The following is a 14,607-nucleotide window of genomic DNA, read 5'->3' as shown; positions in this document are numbered from 1 at the left end:
CTTAACCGCGGGCAAAAGCTTTGGCGAAAGCAGCACAGATCTTTCCAGTTGTTTCCAAGCGCAAGGCGGGTGTAATTGTCACAGGTTTCTGAGCCAAGGCCCGGAGATGTAAATCTCCTTGCCGCAGGTTATGTGTCCCTGGCAGCGCCGGGCAAGGGGTCTATGTCCCAAAGCGCCTTGGCTTATTCGGTTTCCTCTGCCAGGAACGACAGTTCTTCACTCTTGGGCTTAAACTCATCTGTCCTTCCGGATCCAGCTCAAATTCTGTCTCTGATGCCCTCCGGGAACTCCCCGCCTCACGCGCCCCTCCTCCCCTCCGAATTTCTTCTTCTGAACGCCCAAGGTTCTTTGATAACTATTATGGCCTTTACCTAATACGTTGTATCAGATTGTATTTGTTATTGTCAGTACTCTATGAGAGCCTTGAAAGCAAAAGTTCAGCCGTCTGCATTGGTCATCTTCCTGTAGCCAGTGTCCAGTAAGGCCTTGAACCATTGTAAGAAGCTCAGTAAATGTATATTGAGGCAGGCTACGGTCTAGTCCAGGACTCTTCTTCACTAAATCATGACTACGTTGATGTGCTAGATAGCAGCCTCTCCTTGAATATATAAACACTTGACCCTGTGGGCCACTGCAGAGGGGGAAGGATCTGAAACTACTTGAGAATGGTGTTGACATTGAGAATGATTGGATTCTGCAGCTACCCTTAGCCACCATCCTGGGTGTGCCAGCAGGGACTAGGGCATCTCCAGAAGACCGCAAAGCCAGGGACAAGTGACCCTCTGTCCGGTTCTTCCACCTCCAATATTTTCATGTTCATGATTAGAGATTAGTGAAACTAAAGAGCATATTAAAGGGAAAAGAGGTCATCAAAGGATAATGAGCAGCCTGAGTGGGGCTTGAGATAATGTACCTGAAATTGCTTTTTTAAAATATAAAAGCATCAGATACATGGATGAATGTAAGGTACACGAAGGCTTCAGCAGGGAATCCCAGTACCTTCTTCCACTGGCTTTTGTGGTGGAGGATAGGGCAGGCACTATGCTGGGGCAGGTGCTTGGTTATTCATCTCTAGGCAGTCTTCTGCAGAAAAAGTTCTGGGTGTGTGCAACAAAGTATAGGGTAGTGGGAAAGGGAGGACTCAAAAATAGTAGGAAAGCAAAGGAGTGGTGACTCTTGATACACTGTCTCATCTCCTGATCTTTACTCAAATGTCACCTTTTCAGTACGTTTTTCCTGATCTATATAAAACTGTAACTCATTCCCTAGCCTCCTATTCATGTTTTTTTTCTATACTATATATTACCACCTAACATACTCTATTTGTTATATTTTTATGTTGTTATCTTTTTCTTCCCATCAAGAATGAAAGCTCCGTGGGCCGGGGGATTCAACATCTGGAACAATGCCCATTCCCGTGCCCATTATCTGTGGAGTGAATAAATGATCAGCTATCTCATTTTCTTCCCTTTAGTTCTTTCTCTGCTCTGAATATTTGCAAAATTAAGAAAGGAAGAATATAGGCAAAATATAATAGAGAAAGTCCTAGAGATTAAGACTGAAGAGTGAAATAGCCAACAGGATGGACTCTACTTACACTGAGATGCTGTTGATTTTTTCCCCAAGCAGGCATTAGGACATGTGATCTTGCATGGGCAGGGATGTTTATGGGGCCTGCAGGACAGGTTATTTTGAATGGTGATTATTCCTGGAAGATGTGGGATGAACAGTTAATATGACTGTTCATACTACACGTAAAGATATTGGGAACCCTCACAGGCACCTGATGGTAAACCCCAGAGATAGGACCAAGCAGTTTAGTTTTCTTTCTGGCAGCAAGATCCAGGAACTTTACCTGCGTTGCTCTTTGACACTACTCATACTTCCTCGAGGTTCTTCTTCCTCCCCAAATTAGTAAGTGATTAAGCTGGGATTGAAGTCTCTTTGATTTCTTTCCCTCGTGCTGTGGGAAGATGCTGGGAAGGAAAAAACAGGGGTAGAACAAGAACCACGACTGGGAAGGAAGAAAGAGGAGAACATGGGAGAGAACAAGGAAACAACCACAGTCCTTGGACACCTACTAGTCTGTGATTTGGCTCCAGGAGGTTTATTCCTTTATAACCTTTTAAGATTATACACAATTTTCAGGTGCTTTCTCCCAACTCTCTTCCAGATAGAGGTTTTGACCTTTAACAGATTTTCAAAGAGGTTTGTGACTCAAAAAGATTTTGAATCCAACACTGAGCCATGCAGTTTGTCTAGAGTTTGTTCTAATGAAGCATTTTTAAATGGATTCCCCCCTCCCCCACCCCACCCCCCACTTAAAATAGGGAAAGGGAGGACAGAACTCTGTCTGAACCACTTATAAAAGTCTGGCTAATAAAAACAAAAGTGTGGCTATAAGAAACATGGTGAAATAAGCTAGTTTTCTCAGCCCTTTCTGTGAAAGCAGAAGTTATGGCTGTTCAATTGCTATTACTAGAAGTCATTGTGAAATATTGAAGTCTAGTAGATTTCCAGGTCTGAGGACAAAGTATGGTTTGCTTTTACAGTCTTCTGCCTTATCTTCAAAATATCTGGGGATTTGTGACAGGAACATGAATTCTTCTCTCCCAGTGACTGTTTTCATCCATATATTCTTATATATTTGAGTAGTGCTTTGCCAAATATTTTTACATGTGTATTATTTCAAACAGCTCTGTGAAGTAGGCAGGGCAGGAATGATGATCAAGTGCCACCTTTCTCTTTATTTTCAGGTGTGAAAACAGAGACCTAGAGAATTTAAGTGACTCCTTCCTGGTTGCATGGGTAATGAGTGACAGTCCCAGGGCTGGGATTGTGCAGTTGTTGGTAACTGAACTTATTATTTACTTTTTTCCCCCCCAAACTTTAAACTTTTGATTTTGTATTGGGTTGTAGCCAATTAACAATGTTGTGGTAGCTTTGGGTGAACAGTGAAGGGACTCATAGTGTTTACTTTTGTATTTTGTTATGGAAGCATGCATTTGAACCATTTCAGAGAGATTGAAGAATGTTAATTTCTATTCATCCATCAAATGAGGATGATACTGTTCATCTTGTAGGATTGCTGTGAGGATTAGAGATTGAGTTTGAGGACGCTGATTACAGGACCAGGAGCAGAGTGAGCCCTCTGCAAATTGTGGCTGCTGTTATTATACTTTTCCCAGGACTATGAGATTATTTTTATTTTTTAATTAGAGTATATCATATATTAGAATATACCATTCTTAATTTTTCTGTTATTAAATAAAAGTATAACAATTGTGCTTTTATGCACCTTGGTTGTAGTTTTCTCCATTCTGCAATGAAGCTAACAATATTGGAATAATTCTACTCAATACAATGTATCAAACTCAAATACAATACGGGTTTGCAAGTTCATGTTTCATTTTTTTTTTATTGTAATGGTATCATTTACTTTGGTAAACTCATATCCCAATTTAAAATGCAAATACTGAAGCAAATAAAGCTGTTATAAATTCAGGTACTGTATTTTAAAATGTACATGTTATACATACAAGAGCTGCATAGTGGAATTACTATCACGAGCAGTTACATTCATGATGCTGGGTACTGTTTTTAACACTGTGTATAGATGACATTAGATATATTCCTTTATTTATGATACTGTTGCTTAGTACAGTAACTTTTAGTACAATAGCTTATATGATTGCATTTCCAAAGCTTTAATAAAGTTAGCATTTAACTAATATTTAATGAGAACACTTTGATGTACAGGATGTATTTTAGGTCAGATGCTTATGCAAAAAGAAGTACTTCACATGCTGTTGTGTCCTTGACAAAACAAAATCATCCCTTTCACGAAATAGAATAAGCCAGGCTAAAATAAAGCTGAACTAACCGAAAGAACATTTAAATGTTATTCCCTGTATTATGTTAAAGCTTATTTAACATAATTTTCTTCTGGTTAAAATTATTTTTTTTTTGGTTGAAAGAAAGAAGAGAGAGAGAGTTCCAAAGGCTGTATTACTATGCTAATAGCTGTAGCCCTTTAGGTGATACTTTAGCTGGGAAAAAAAGTATGGAGAGTTGTACTCAATGTTTTTTCTGCTTAGAAAAAAATTGATAGCCTATAAATTTCTAATGTTTTAAAACAAGTATTTATTATTTAAGGTCTTTAAATATACCTGTATTAAACAAATTAGGCTGTTTAAAAAACTTTGCAACAATACTTGACTTATTCACAAATATATTTTCTTTCCATATTTATTAGGGTTTGAACAACTTACAAACATAAATCCTGCAAATACTCTTTGCTTAGATAACAATACTGTTATCTTAATTCACATGAATGTTTGCAAGAAATATTTATAATACTTTATATAGTATCTTTATCTAATGCTCACATCAGAGACTCAAATTAAAATCATATTTAACTCTATACAGATGGAAAAGTTGGAATGATGAGAGGTTGGATCCAGTTCCAGTAATTGTAGTAACTAGATTTCCTCTTTTGCTTGTGCAGCTGGCCCTCTGATTTTTGTGTGGGAGGATACAACCTTTACAGTTCTTCGAGTAAAGTTACTCTTCAGGAAATCAGATAATGATGACAGAAAACTTTCAGATGAAGATTAATTTAATCATCAGATGCGCCTGGGGGTGTCTTCTATTGTTTGCTCAAAACATCTGGTTTCTACCTGCATAAATTATTATCTCAAAAGGAAAGAATTCGGTTATGTGAATAGTGATTCCTCTTTAAAGGTTTGTTTATAATTGCTTTCTTTTTTAAGTAGAAAAATCCTTTTAGATGTAATTAGTCATGGAATAATGATGACTCAATGTGTTTCTTGACATAATACAATCATATTTAAACAGACCCTTCCCTTTTCCTTACAGTGTTCAGCCATTGAGTAAAATTTTAAAGACTTAACTAAACCATCTTAATGCTTACAATTTCTGACAAAAATTTAAGGGAAAAAGAAGACTATTTGGATAATAAATAAAGTAGAACCTGTACTTAATTTCTGATTTTAAGCTCCCTTTGTCAAAAAAAAAATACACCTACAATTATATTCAGAGGCATTTTGTCCCTCCCTCTTTTTTTTTCTGATGAGTCACACATTGGTCATAACATACATACTTAATAACTTACATTTTGGAACAGAAGGTGGCCAGCAGGCCTACCCTGGTCCATCTGAATGTCATTTTCACATCAAGTCAAATACTGTCTTTGGATTAATTAGTTGTTGATGGACGTTTGATAGAAGGGATACTGCATGATCTTCTCATGATAAGCCTGACTTCTATATCCGGTAGATTATCCTGCTTAGTCTGTGAACACCCTTCATCAGTGGCTGCTAAATGAAGATCAAATCGAAGAGAAACTGATTTTTTCCTTAATCGAGGGTTATCTTTAAAGAAAGAGCCTTCCCATTCTTTAATAACTTCATCCACTTTCTCTGTCCTGAAATGATAAAGTAAATCTTTCTATATGAAGAAGTACAGCTATAGTAAAAAAAACCATGTAATATGTATTGTATATGAAAAATAAATCAAGAAATGTATATAATTTATATTAAAATTTAAATTACAATTTATAATTTACATTGTGACAGTTAAATGTGTAGTCTTTAAAAATCATATGAATAAAATTTCTAAGGGGTTCTATGGAATTTTCATGTTTTGGCTATATTTTTTGGAAAAATGATGAATTAAGGATTGAATACTTCATCTGAGTTTTTATATATTTATTAATGTCTGATTAGAAATCACAATATGTAAAATTATGTTTAGACACATTCAAAGATTACTGAGATTATTCAATTGAAGTTAATTTTTTTTGCATGTGTTCATTATTATTTCTAAGTCAAAATTATTTTACTTACTGAATAGTGCCATGAGCTTCAGTGCTTTCTTTCACAATATTTCCATTTAATATTGCCTGTTTGGTTACTGTTTCCACTTTTTCATCCTCATACTTTTGTGGGACTTTTGTTGAAAAAGATATTTCATTTATAATGGCTGTGAAAATATTATTTATGAAATATTAAATTACAACATTCACAGTACTATTCAGTACTATTCACAGTACTATTATATACTAAGTACTAGTCACAGTCAATGTGTATGTCAAACTGTATTCAAATATTGCTGGTTTTGCTACTTTAGAATATTTATTTGTAATAAATTCTTATTATATGTTATATAATATATAATATATTATATATAATATATAATTTTATATTATTTTAAATAATATATTATATTATAATATAAAATTATATATTATATATTATTACTAAATAAATAATAATAATTAAATATAATAAAGTGAAGTGCCTATAAATGGCACTTCACTTTTCAGGTTAGTTACATCAGAAACTCACCTGAAGGTAAAACAAAACCGACTCTACTTGTGGTAGGTTTTTGTTCTTTTTTCCCACCTTGGATACTACCATAATATCTGAAATTGGAAACAAAATTATAGAAGCAACATTGTATTAGCATGTAATTGAAACAAATGCTCTCCAATAAGAGAATGGATAAATTGTAGTTTAGTCAGTAAAGAATCTGCCTGCAATGCAGGAGACCTGGGTTTGATCCTGGGTCAGGAAAATCCCCTGGAGAAGGAAATGGCAACCCACTCCAGTATTCTTGCCTGGAGAATCGCATGGACAGAGGAGCCTGCCAGGCTACAGTCCATGGGGTCACAAGAATCAGACAGGACTTGGAGACTAAACCATCACCAATACAAAGGAAGTGCTATCTAGCAGTGAAAATAAGTGAACTAAAGATACACTGTTTATCTGTAGGGAACAATCTCCCAAATATAACAATGAGTAGGGGGAAGAAAGATTGTAGCTAGCTAATTTTACAAAGATTAAAATATATGCAAAACAATTCCCCATTTTGCTTAGGGATATATATATATAATGAGACTTACAAGCATCAGACCTGGAAGCCACTTTAGACTGATGGAGGGGGATAAGATGGGTGGGGGTGTGGTTTAGGCGCTGGGGTGGGGATTAGGGGGACTTCAGTAACATTATAAATGTTTCACTTCTTAAACATAGGAGTTCATTATATTTTTCTTGATAACTTTTGTAACTTTATCTTAAATAAATTTAAATGAATGTCGTTCAGTCATGTCCAACTCTGCGACCCCATGGACTGTAGCTTGCCAGGCTCATATGTCCGTGGAATTCTCCAGGCCAGAATACTAGAGTGGTTAGCTGTTCCTTTCTTCAGGGGATCTTCCCAACCCAGGGATCGAACCAGGTCTCCCACATTGCAGGCGGATTCTTTACCAACTGAGCCACCAGGGAAGCCCAAATACCTGTGTATCTTAAATATAGGATAATAAAACTTTAAAAATTATGTTAAAAGAATGTTAAAGACCACTTTATCAACATCTTGAATGATTAGGCATTAAACCAAATCTATAACCATTTTATTTCATAAAAAATGAATTATATGTATACAGCTATATAATTTATTTACATAGCACTATTTTAAGCACTTTACAAACATTAATTCATTTAATCCTTAGCAATTCTGAGGTAAGCATTTTATAGATGAGAAACTGAGACAAAGAGATTCAATAATTTGCCCAGCATCACTTAGCTACTAAATGGCATTTTTAATTCAATTTGTGTTTTTCAAAGATTTGTTAAGTGTCAAGACCTATTATAGATGATAGTAGTTTCACCCAGTTTTATAGAGGACTCAGAATTCTGATGGAGAAGGCAATGGCACCCCACTCCAGTACTCTTGCCTGGAAAATCCCATGGACAGAGGAGCCTGGTGGGCTGCAGTCCATGGGGTCGCTAAGAGTCGACTGAGCGACTTTACTTTCACTTTTCACTTTCACGCATTGGAGATGGAAATGGCAACCCACTCCAGTGTTCTTGCCTGGATAATCCCAGGGAAGGGGGAGCTTGGTGGGCTGCTGTCTATGGGGTTGCACAGAGTCGGACACGACTGAAGCGACTTAGCAGCAGCAGCAGCAGAATTCTGAAGCAAGCACAAATAAGGCTTTATTTTTCTGGGAATATTGAAAATTGTAGGTTATGCTGTGCTCCAAGTCATATGACCTTACAAGTGGTTGCAGATTATGAAACTGTGTGTGAATTATTAAGAATCCCTCTTTTGATGCCTTTTGTTGTCAGAGTATCTGGAAGTCTTTCAAACCATGTACATAGAACAACATTGCTTTCCATGGTTGTAATATAATAATAATAGTAACAACAGTATTACTAATAGTATTATTATTATTTTGGAGTTTGAAGTGTGCCTGGAGTGGGCCCTTGTGGGAGGGGGAAAAGCAGTAATGTGTGAATTTTTCAAACTTTCTTCGTGGGTGGTCTATTGGAGGCACTAATTCTATAAGGGGTCAATGATAGGGAGAGTGAGAATGTTAAGGCAGGTCTTCTTTGTAGTGATGGAGGATCATTTCATTTTGTTCCAGGCTTGCTTGTACTCTTTCTTGTAGCTCAAGTCCCTGACTTTGGCTCATCTATTCATAATTTGGTATGTGCTTAGTTGCTCAGCCATGTTTGACTCTTTGCAACCCCACAGATTATAACTTGCCAGGCTTCTCTGTCCATGGGATTTTTCAGGCAAGAATACTAGAGTGAGTTGCCATTTTCCTCTCCAGGGGATCTTTCCACCCCAGGGATCAAACCCATGTCTCCTGCATTGCAGACAGATTCTTTCCCTGGCTGAGCCATCGAGAAAGTCCCTTATAATTTGAGAGGGCTGGAACTAGTTCTCCCACTTATTTTTTTGCAGTGTCGATTTTGTGGTAGGAACTCAGTGATCATGCCTTGGTAACGACAGGTTTTTAGATTTAATTTTTCCGACTACATCAGTGACCTAAGTGGCTCTGTATTTCTGGTCATTCACTGTATGGAAATTAGGTACCTGATTTCTTCCTTTTCTAGGAGGCGGCGATACGTTGCGATTTCCTGTTCCAGCCTCATCTTGGTGTTGAGGAGCATTTCATGCTCTCGAAGCTGCCTTTCAATGCCGCGCCTTACTTCCTGTAGCTCTTTTTCTAGTCCTTCAATCACTGCCTCTAGGTCTTGCAGCTGCATCTGGTAATGTTGCTCACTGGCATGTAGGGAGTTTTCAAGACCTCTTTCCTGTTTTATACAGATCTTCATCAGTGAATCAAGGAAACAAACTGTGTCTCTGAAATCTGATTTGCAATGTCTTCATTCAGTTGAGTTCTTTCTTTAAAAGGTTGCAATAATTGTATAGCACTTATGCAAGAGGTATTTCCTTACAGCTTTAGGTATAGCCCAACTTTTAAAAAGTTGTACTTTCTATCTACAGCTAGAGAGTTTTCTATTTCCAAGGAAACCTGTGATCATTCTTATGCCCTCCTCCAAAGGAATCTGCAGTATGATTAGTTTATTATCACCCTGATTTATTTGATTTCTTAAATATTGAAAAGTATAGAATATTGAATATTAAAGCCAGAGCAGACTCCTTATAAAAGGCATTTTTGGAAAGTGTTTTAATATTTTTCTATTAGAAGTCTTTGTAGCATGGATAAAAGAATCCTCCACTGTTAGGACTTTGGATAATGACAAAAGCTCTTTCCCCCCATTCTAACATTTAGAGAACCCCAGGGTTCTGGTGTAAGGATTATTTCATTATTGTAAATGTGAACTAAACCTTCAGTGAACTGATGATAGACATTGCCATGATGGAGGCAGGGCGCTAGCTGAACTAGGTCAAATGGATAGAATTCAGTGCCCTGATTTCTAGTTTGTCACTGTCCAGTGATGGATATTACTCCTTCCCTCTCCTAATCAGATAACAAAATCTGGGGACTCAACGGGCCAGCCGCCTTGAGGTCATTCTCACCACGGCATGGAGAGATTCAATTTCCACTTGCAGGTGGTGCCACTGGCGTCGGGCTTCCTTGAGCTCTGCTTGAGCTGCCTTTAAAGCCTCTTCATCTTTGTCCATTTTTTTGCTTAGATCTTCTTCCAACTAGAGGAAAGCCAACAACAACAACAACAATAGCAACAGCAACAACAAAAAGAGCACTTTTGAAAATGAGACCTTTAAGAGCAGTTATAGACAAATAGTATAGGAATCAAATCTTTTTTCTTTAAACTACAGATGTATGTTCTGGTTGGTGCTCAGTCACTGATTAAACACATGCGTGAGTTAATTGCACTCTTAGCCTCGGTTTTCTCAGATGTAAAATGAACCTCGAAAGTCCTTTCCTACCATACCAGTCTATGAAATGCAGAAAAATACATTTTAATGAGAAGTAAGTTTGCAAGGCCTAAGTTTGAGACCTCTGATTCTTAACTTTCCATTATTTATGGCATCATTAAGGAAGAAAGATAGAAAATTAGCTACTACTTCCCCCTTCCCCCACTTTTTTCTTATAAGCTGCTTTATGAATTGATTATTTCTGGGACTGGATATATGAACAGGAAGTAAATACTACTAGAAAATATATTATGAATAATTTAAAGAGTTAAGTTATCATAGGCATTAGGGATTCTAAAATAGACTTCTATATTAAAAGAATCCACTGTTGATTCACCTTTTTAAAAATGATCTTTTTAGAAGGCATGCTAACTTTGGATATCTAGGGTGGTAGCAAAATGACTTCTTTAAGAACTGCTCTCTAAATGTTCTCATATTAAATAATGAGTGAATTAGCTTATATTCAACTTTAAGTGTTCTTATGCTGATGCTAGGATTGAATGAAAGTATCTTTTGACAGAATTCTCAACATTTGGCCCCAGGAGCACTAGGAGCAATGCATGGAATTGATTGTACTATTTTGAGGCAAAAATTAGAACTTTTTAATGTTCATATAAAAATACATTTTAAAACACACAAAAAATTAATTTGGTGGTACAATAGATTTTTTTTAAAGGAAATGTTGGATTAAATGAAAGTCAATAAAGTATAGTTCAAGGAATTAGATGACAAAATTCATTTGTTGTGTCACTTATTCTTAGTTTTAGGTTGGCAAAACAAAGCAGCAACACATATTAGAGAAACCACAAAAGAGGAGGACAAGTATTTCAGAAATGGAAGAGCATAAAAATTCTGGTATCTACTGGGTTTGAGTGAGGAGCTGGCAGCTAGGCTTGTGTGGTAGCTAGATTCTGAAGATGGCTCTCAGTGAATCACTCCTCCCCAAATTCATGTCCTTGTTTGGTCCTGTTCCACACTGAATCTGGGATGACTCGTGTCTTGCCTTAGTCAGCAGAATATAGAAGATGTGCCAGTTGTAGGCCTAAGCCTTAGGAAGCCCTGACAACTTCCACTTCTGTGCTTTTGGGGCCCTGGTATACATTGGGAGCCTCAATGCATAAGAGGTCCAGATACCCTGTTGGAGAGATTGTGTAGAAGCCAGATGGAGAGAAACAGGCCCAGCTGTCTCAGCTGAGCCAGCATTCCAGAAATGTCCTGCCAAGGTGCCAGACACAGGAGTAAGCCATGTTGGCTGTCCCAACCTAGTTGTGCCCCAAGATGCCTGTGGTCCTGGCCAATGTCATGTGCAGTGGAAGAATCACCCGCGCTGAACCCAGTTAACCCATAGCAATATGAAAGACAATACAATTGTCTTTTTAATTCACCAAGTTCTAGCGTGGTTTGTTATATAGCTATAAATAACTAAAATAGCTTATATTTATTTTGTAATAATTAAGTAATCATGCTTTCTCAAATTTATTCTGGTTGATTTTCTGAATTCTTTGGGAAAAAAAGAAGTCCCCTAAAGTAGTTTTATGTTAAAAGGAAACAAAACTTACTGTAGTCTTGCTTTTTCACTTTAGTCTTTCAGCATTGTGACTTGTAAACTAAGTAACTTGTATTTTTATTATTGCAAAATAAAATGTTTATTTGGTTTATAATTTTCAGAAATTGTCATCTATTAATTGTTTTCTTCTCTTTGTAAAAGGTGAGTGAATTCTTGCAACACTTCAAATATCTCAGTGAACTTGCTTCATTTGAGATGCTGATCATTCTTTATTAAGACTGAAAATGTTACCTAGAGATTAAATTTATGATGTTACTAAAAATGAATTACTAATACGATAACATCCTATGATTTCCCAGCAATATTTTTTTCCCTTTTGGTGATGTTCTTAAGTAAACTCTTTGCTGTGTTTGGGTGCTTGGAATAGAATTTGATCTCAGATATGATAGGTAAACTAAAAAATAAATAAATAAATAAACAAACCCTGAATTTCTGAAGCTTTGTTTCTAAAATAGATGTTTTTCCATTTGTTTAGAGATGAGACCTTAACTAATTGCTAAGGGTTATTGTCATTTTAAAACAAAGTGTCCATGAAATGAGGATTTAGCCCTTATTTAACTTGGCTCTCTTTCTAAACAATACTTAAATATTACATGCTTAGTATTAGAGATGAACATTTCTCACCTTTTAGTATAAAAGCAAAAATAATCTACAGTCAAAGTGAAAAGTCCTTATTGATTTGGAGAATTTTGATTGTCCCAAATTACATCATTGTTTCTGAGTACCATGTTCACATACTCACATGATTTTTGTTTGTAACAGTCTGGTATAAAATCGAACTCATGAAAAAATGATAGAAACCTTTTAGAAATATTTTACTTAGTTTTATCTTGCAAAGTGTGCAAGATAATAAATTCACTATAAAGCTTGTCATTTTAAAGGTGTTATTTAAATTATTTCTATAAGTAAATCCGTGATATCTTCCAAGGGTATCTGAAATGCTTCCTTCCTATAAGATGTCTAAAAGAGATTATTGTGCATCATTTTATTGTATACTGATCCCATGTTTTGTTAATGACAGTAACCTCATGATTTATATAAAAATAAAATGCATCAATCAACATTCATTTAATGGTCATTTAACAGTAATAAATACAGCCTTTCCTCCTATAGTCCCTGTCACATTGCAGTAAAACCTAAATTCCTTCCCCAGTATATGCTGCATTGAAAAGGAAATACTGTACCTCAGAGAGGCCGGGACAGGAATTGGATAGACATGGATTGTCTCCTTATCCTGGAAGATGCCTGTCTGTATGAAATCATTACCTGGATCCTTGTTGAAAGCACGGTCTCTATCTGATTTCTGGTGAGGAGCTTTTCATAGTTTGCCCTGATCTCATTGAGTAGCTGGGACAGCTCCATTCTTTTCCCATCCTCCACCTTGGCTAACAGAACCTTATCGATAGGATGAGTCTCTGCGGCAGAACCTGCTCTGTCTGCATCGCGAGCAGAGAGAGCGCCATGGAGCCTTAAAGATACAGAGCTCCCTTTTTTCAGAAGCCGTGGAAACCCCTGGGTTTCTCATCAATTATGCAAATATTTGGTAAACCCTTTTCTCCTATTGTTGATCTGGTAGAAGTGTCAGTCTCTCCATAAAGGAACCAAAAAATGAACACAGTCTCAGTATTCCTGGATTGGGTCTCTGTAAAATTGAGCACATTTGGCAGAGTGAAGTTAATTTAGCTTGTGGAAAGAAAATGGGGCATAACATAAAGAAAATTGTGTTTTGTCTTCCCAAAATATTACATGGAAATAAACCTGGGCTTAAAACATGGTACCTAAGCTTTTCTTTTATGACTTTCCTCACCATTTGGATTATTTAAACAGAAATGCTATGGGAGGGCATTAGAATATGTTGTAAACCCATTCTGACAGTTACTGGAAAAAGTGACCATTGTATTCAGCTGACAGCTGTCATAAGCTGCAAGATTGACTGATTGTATTTCTCTTAAATACATACTGCTTGACTTGTGGTGGGCGGCTGGCCTGATGGCAGAGTTTGATATATTGAGGTGAATTCCTGAAGGCATATTACAGATGAAGCTATGGCTGGAGATAAGTGCTAATAGAGGATGAGAACTGACAGTTAACATTTCCAACGTTTCAACAAGGTTGAAGAAATACAACAAGACAGCCCCTGTGCTGGGTGTATTCACTGAGATAAGATGTATTGTCGGGTTACTCTTTCATGAGTAAGAGTAGAGTTGACGACAAGTCCTGCATACTTATATAACATTTGTGCAGCTCTTATAACTTTATAAAGCACCTTTACATCTGTCATTCTATTTAATTGTCACAATTCCTGTCATTTTGTAAACTGTAAAGATGATGAGTCTGTGCAGGAGGGGTTAAGGTGTCTTTCCCAAGGTCATATGGTGATTGGTGATGTAATGGCATCCTTGGGACTGGGCTTTGATCCCTTGGCTATATTCCAAATACTATCTAGTCTGCTTCCACGTTATGTCTCTCCCCACCTAAATTCCTTGTTTAGCCTGAAAAGCTGGCTGCTGGATATGTGAAATATTTTAAAGGCTAGATCTGTCACTGTTATTTGTAGAGTGGCTTGGCTGAAATTGTATCTGGAGTGTAGTTCAGGAAATAATCAATCTTTGGCTCTGGCGCTCACAGGGCCTTTGAATGTACATTATGCTCTTTTAATTTCTGAATTAACTCACCGTTGGCTAGTCCAGTCTGTGCCGGGCATTCTCACCGTCCCCTCCAAACAAAGCTGGGCACCCAGAACTCCTGCTGAGAGGTGAGGTTCCAGGTCATTCCTGTGCTCTGTTTAATTTGACCCTCGCCTCCTCCACCCTCCCCATTGGTCA

General features: G+C 36.9%; 1 protein-coding gene and 1 long non-coding RNA gene across 5 annotated transcripts; one reads left to right on the top strand and one right to left on the bottom strand.

Moving 5' to 3' along the window:
* Positions 1–23: 23 nt before the first annotated feature.
* On the top strand, positions 24–5,060 carry LOC112583678. The gene is made up of 2 exons (XR_003107788.2): positions 24–2,850; positions 4,508–5,060. It is a non-coding gene; the product is annotated as an uncharacterized LOC112583678 (long non-coding RNA).
* KRT222 (keratin 222) lies at positions 3,399–14,592 on the bottom strand. 4 transcript variants are annotated; one of them, XM_044938987.2, is made up of 6 exons: positions 14,458–14,592; positions 9,856–9,984; positions 8,905–9,125; positions 6,369–6,445; positions 5,868–6,003; positions 3,399–5,446 (listed from the first exon to the last, which is right to left on the bottom strand). In XM_044938987.2, the coding sequence occupies exons 2-6, from the start codon at positions 9,958–9,960 to the stop codon at positions 5,218–5,220; spliced, it is 768 nt and encodes a 255-aa protein (XP_044794922.1). In that variant the 5' UTR covers positions 9,961–9,984; positions 14,458–14,592; the 3' UTR covers positions 3,399–5,217. The 4 variants fall into 4 exon arrangements, with proteins under 4 accessions (XP_044794922.1, XP_006068695.3, XP_044794923.1 ...); XM_006068633.4 differs by lacking the exon at positions 14,458–14,592 and adding an exon at positions 13,049–13,237; XM_044938988.2 differs by lacking the exon at positions 14,458–14,592 and adding an exon at positions 12,967–13,104.
* Positions 14,593–14,607: the final 15 nt, after the last annotated feature.

Source organism: Bubalus bubalis, chromosome 3 (genome assembly GCF_019923935.1).
Source record: "Bubalus bubalis isolate 160015118507 breed Murrah chromosome 3, NDDB_SH_1, whole genome shotgun sequence".
Classification (NCBI taxonomy): Eukaryota; Metazoa; Chordata; class Mammalia; order Artiodactyla; family Bovidae; genus Bubalus; species Bubalus bubalis.
This window is presented reverse-complemented; position numbering and strand designations above follow the sequence as displayed.

Excerpts from the sequence above, each read along its gene's own strand:
- KRT222 (XM_006068633.4), bottom strand. The coding sequence starts at position 13,144 with ATGGAGCTGTCCCAGCTACTCAATGAGATCAGGGCAAACTATGAAAAG. Across the intron at positions 6,446-8,904 it reads CTAGAAAAGGAAGAAATCAG|ATATTATGGTAGTATCCAAG; the intron begins GTACCTAATTTC and ends TTCCAATTTCAG. Across the intron at positions 6,004-6,368 it reads CGGTTTTGTTTTACCTTCAG|CCATTATAAATGAAATATCT; the intron begins GTGAGTTTCTGA and ends ATATTTTCACAG.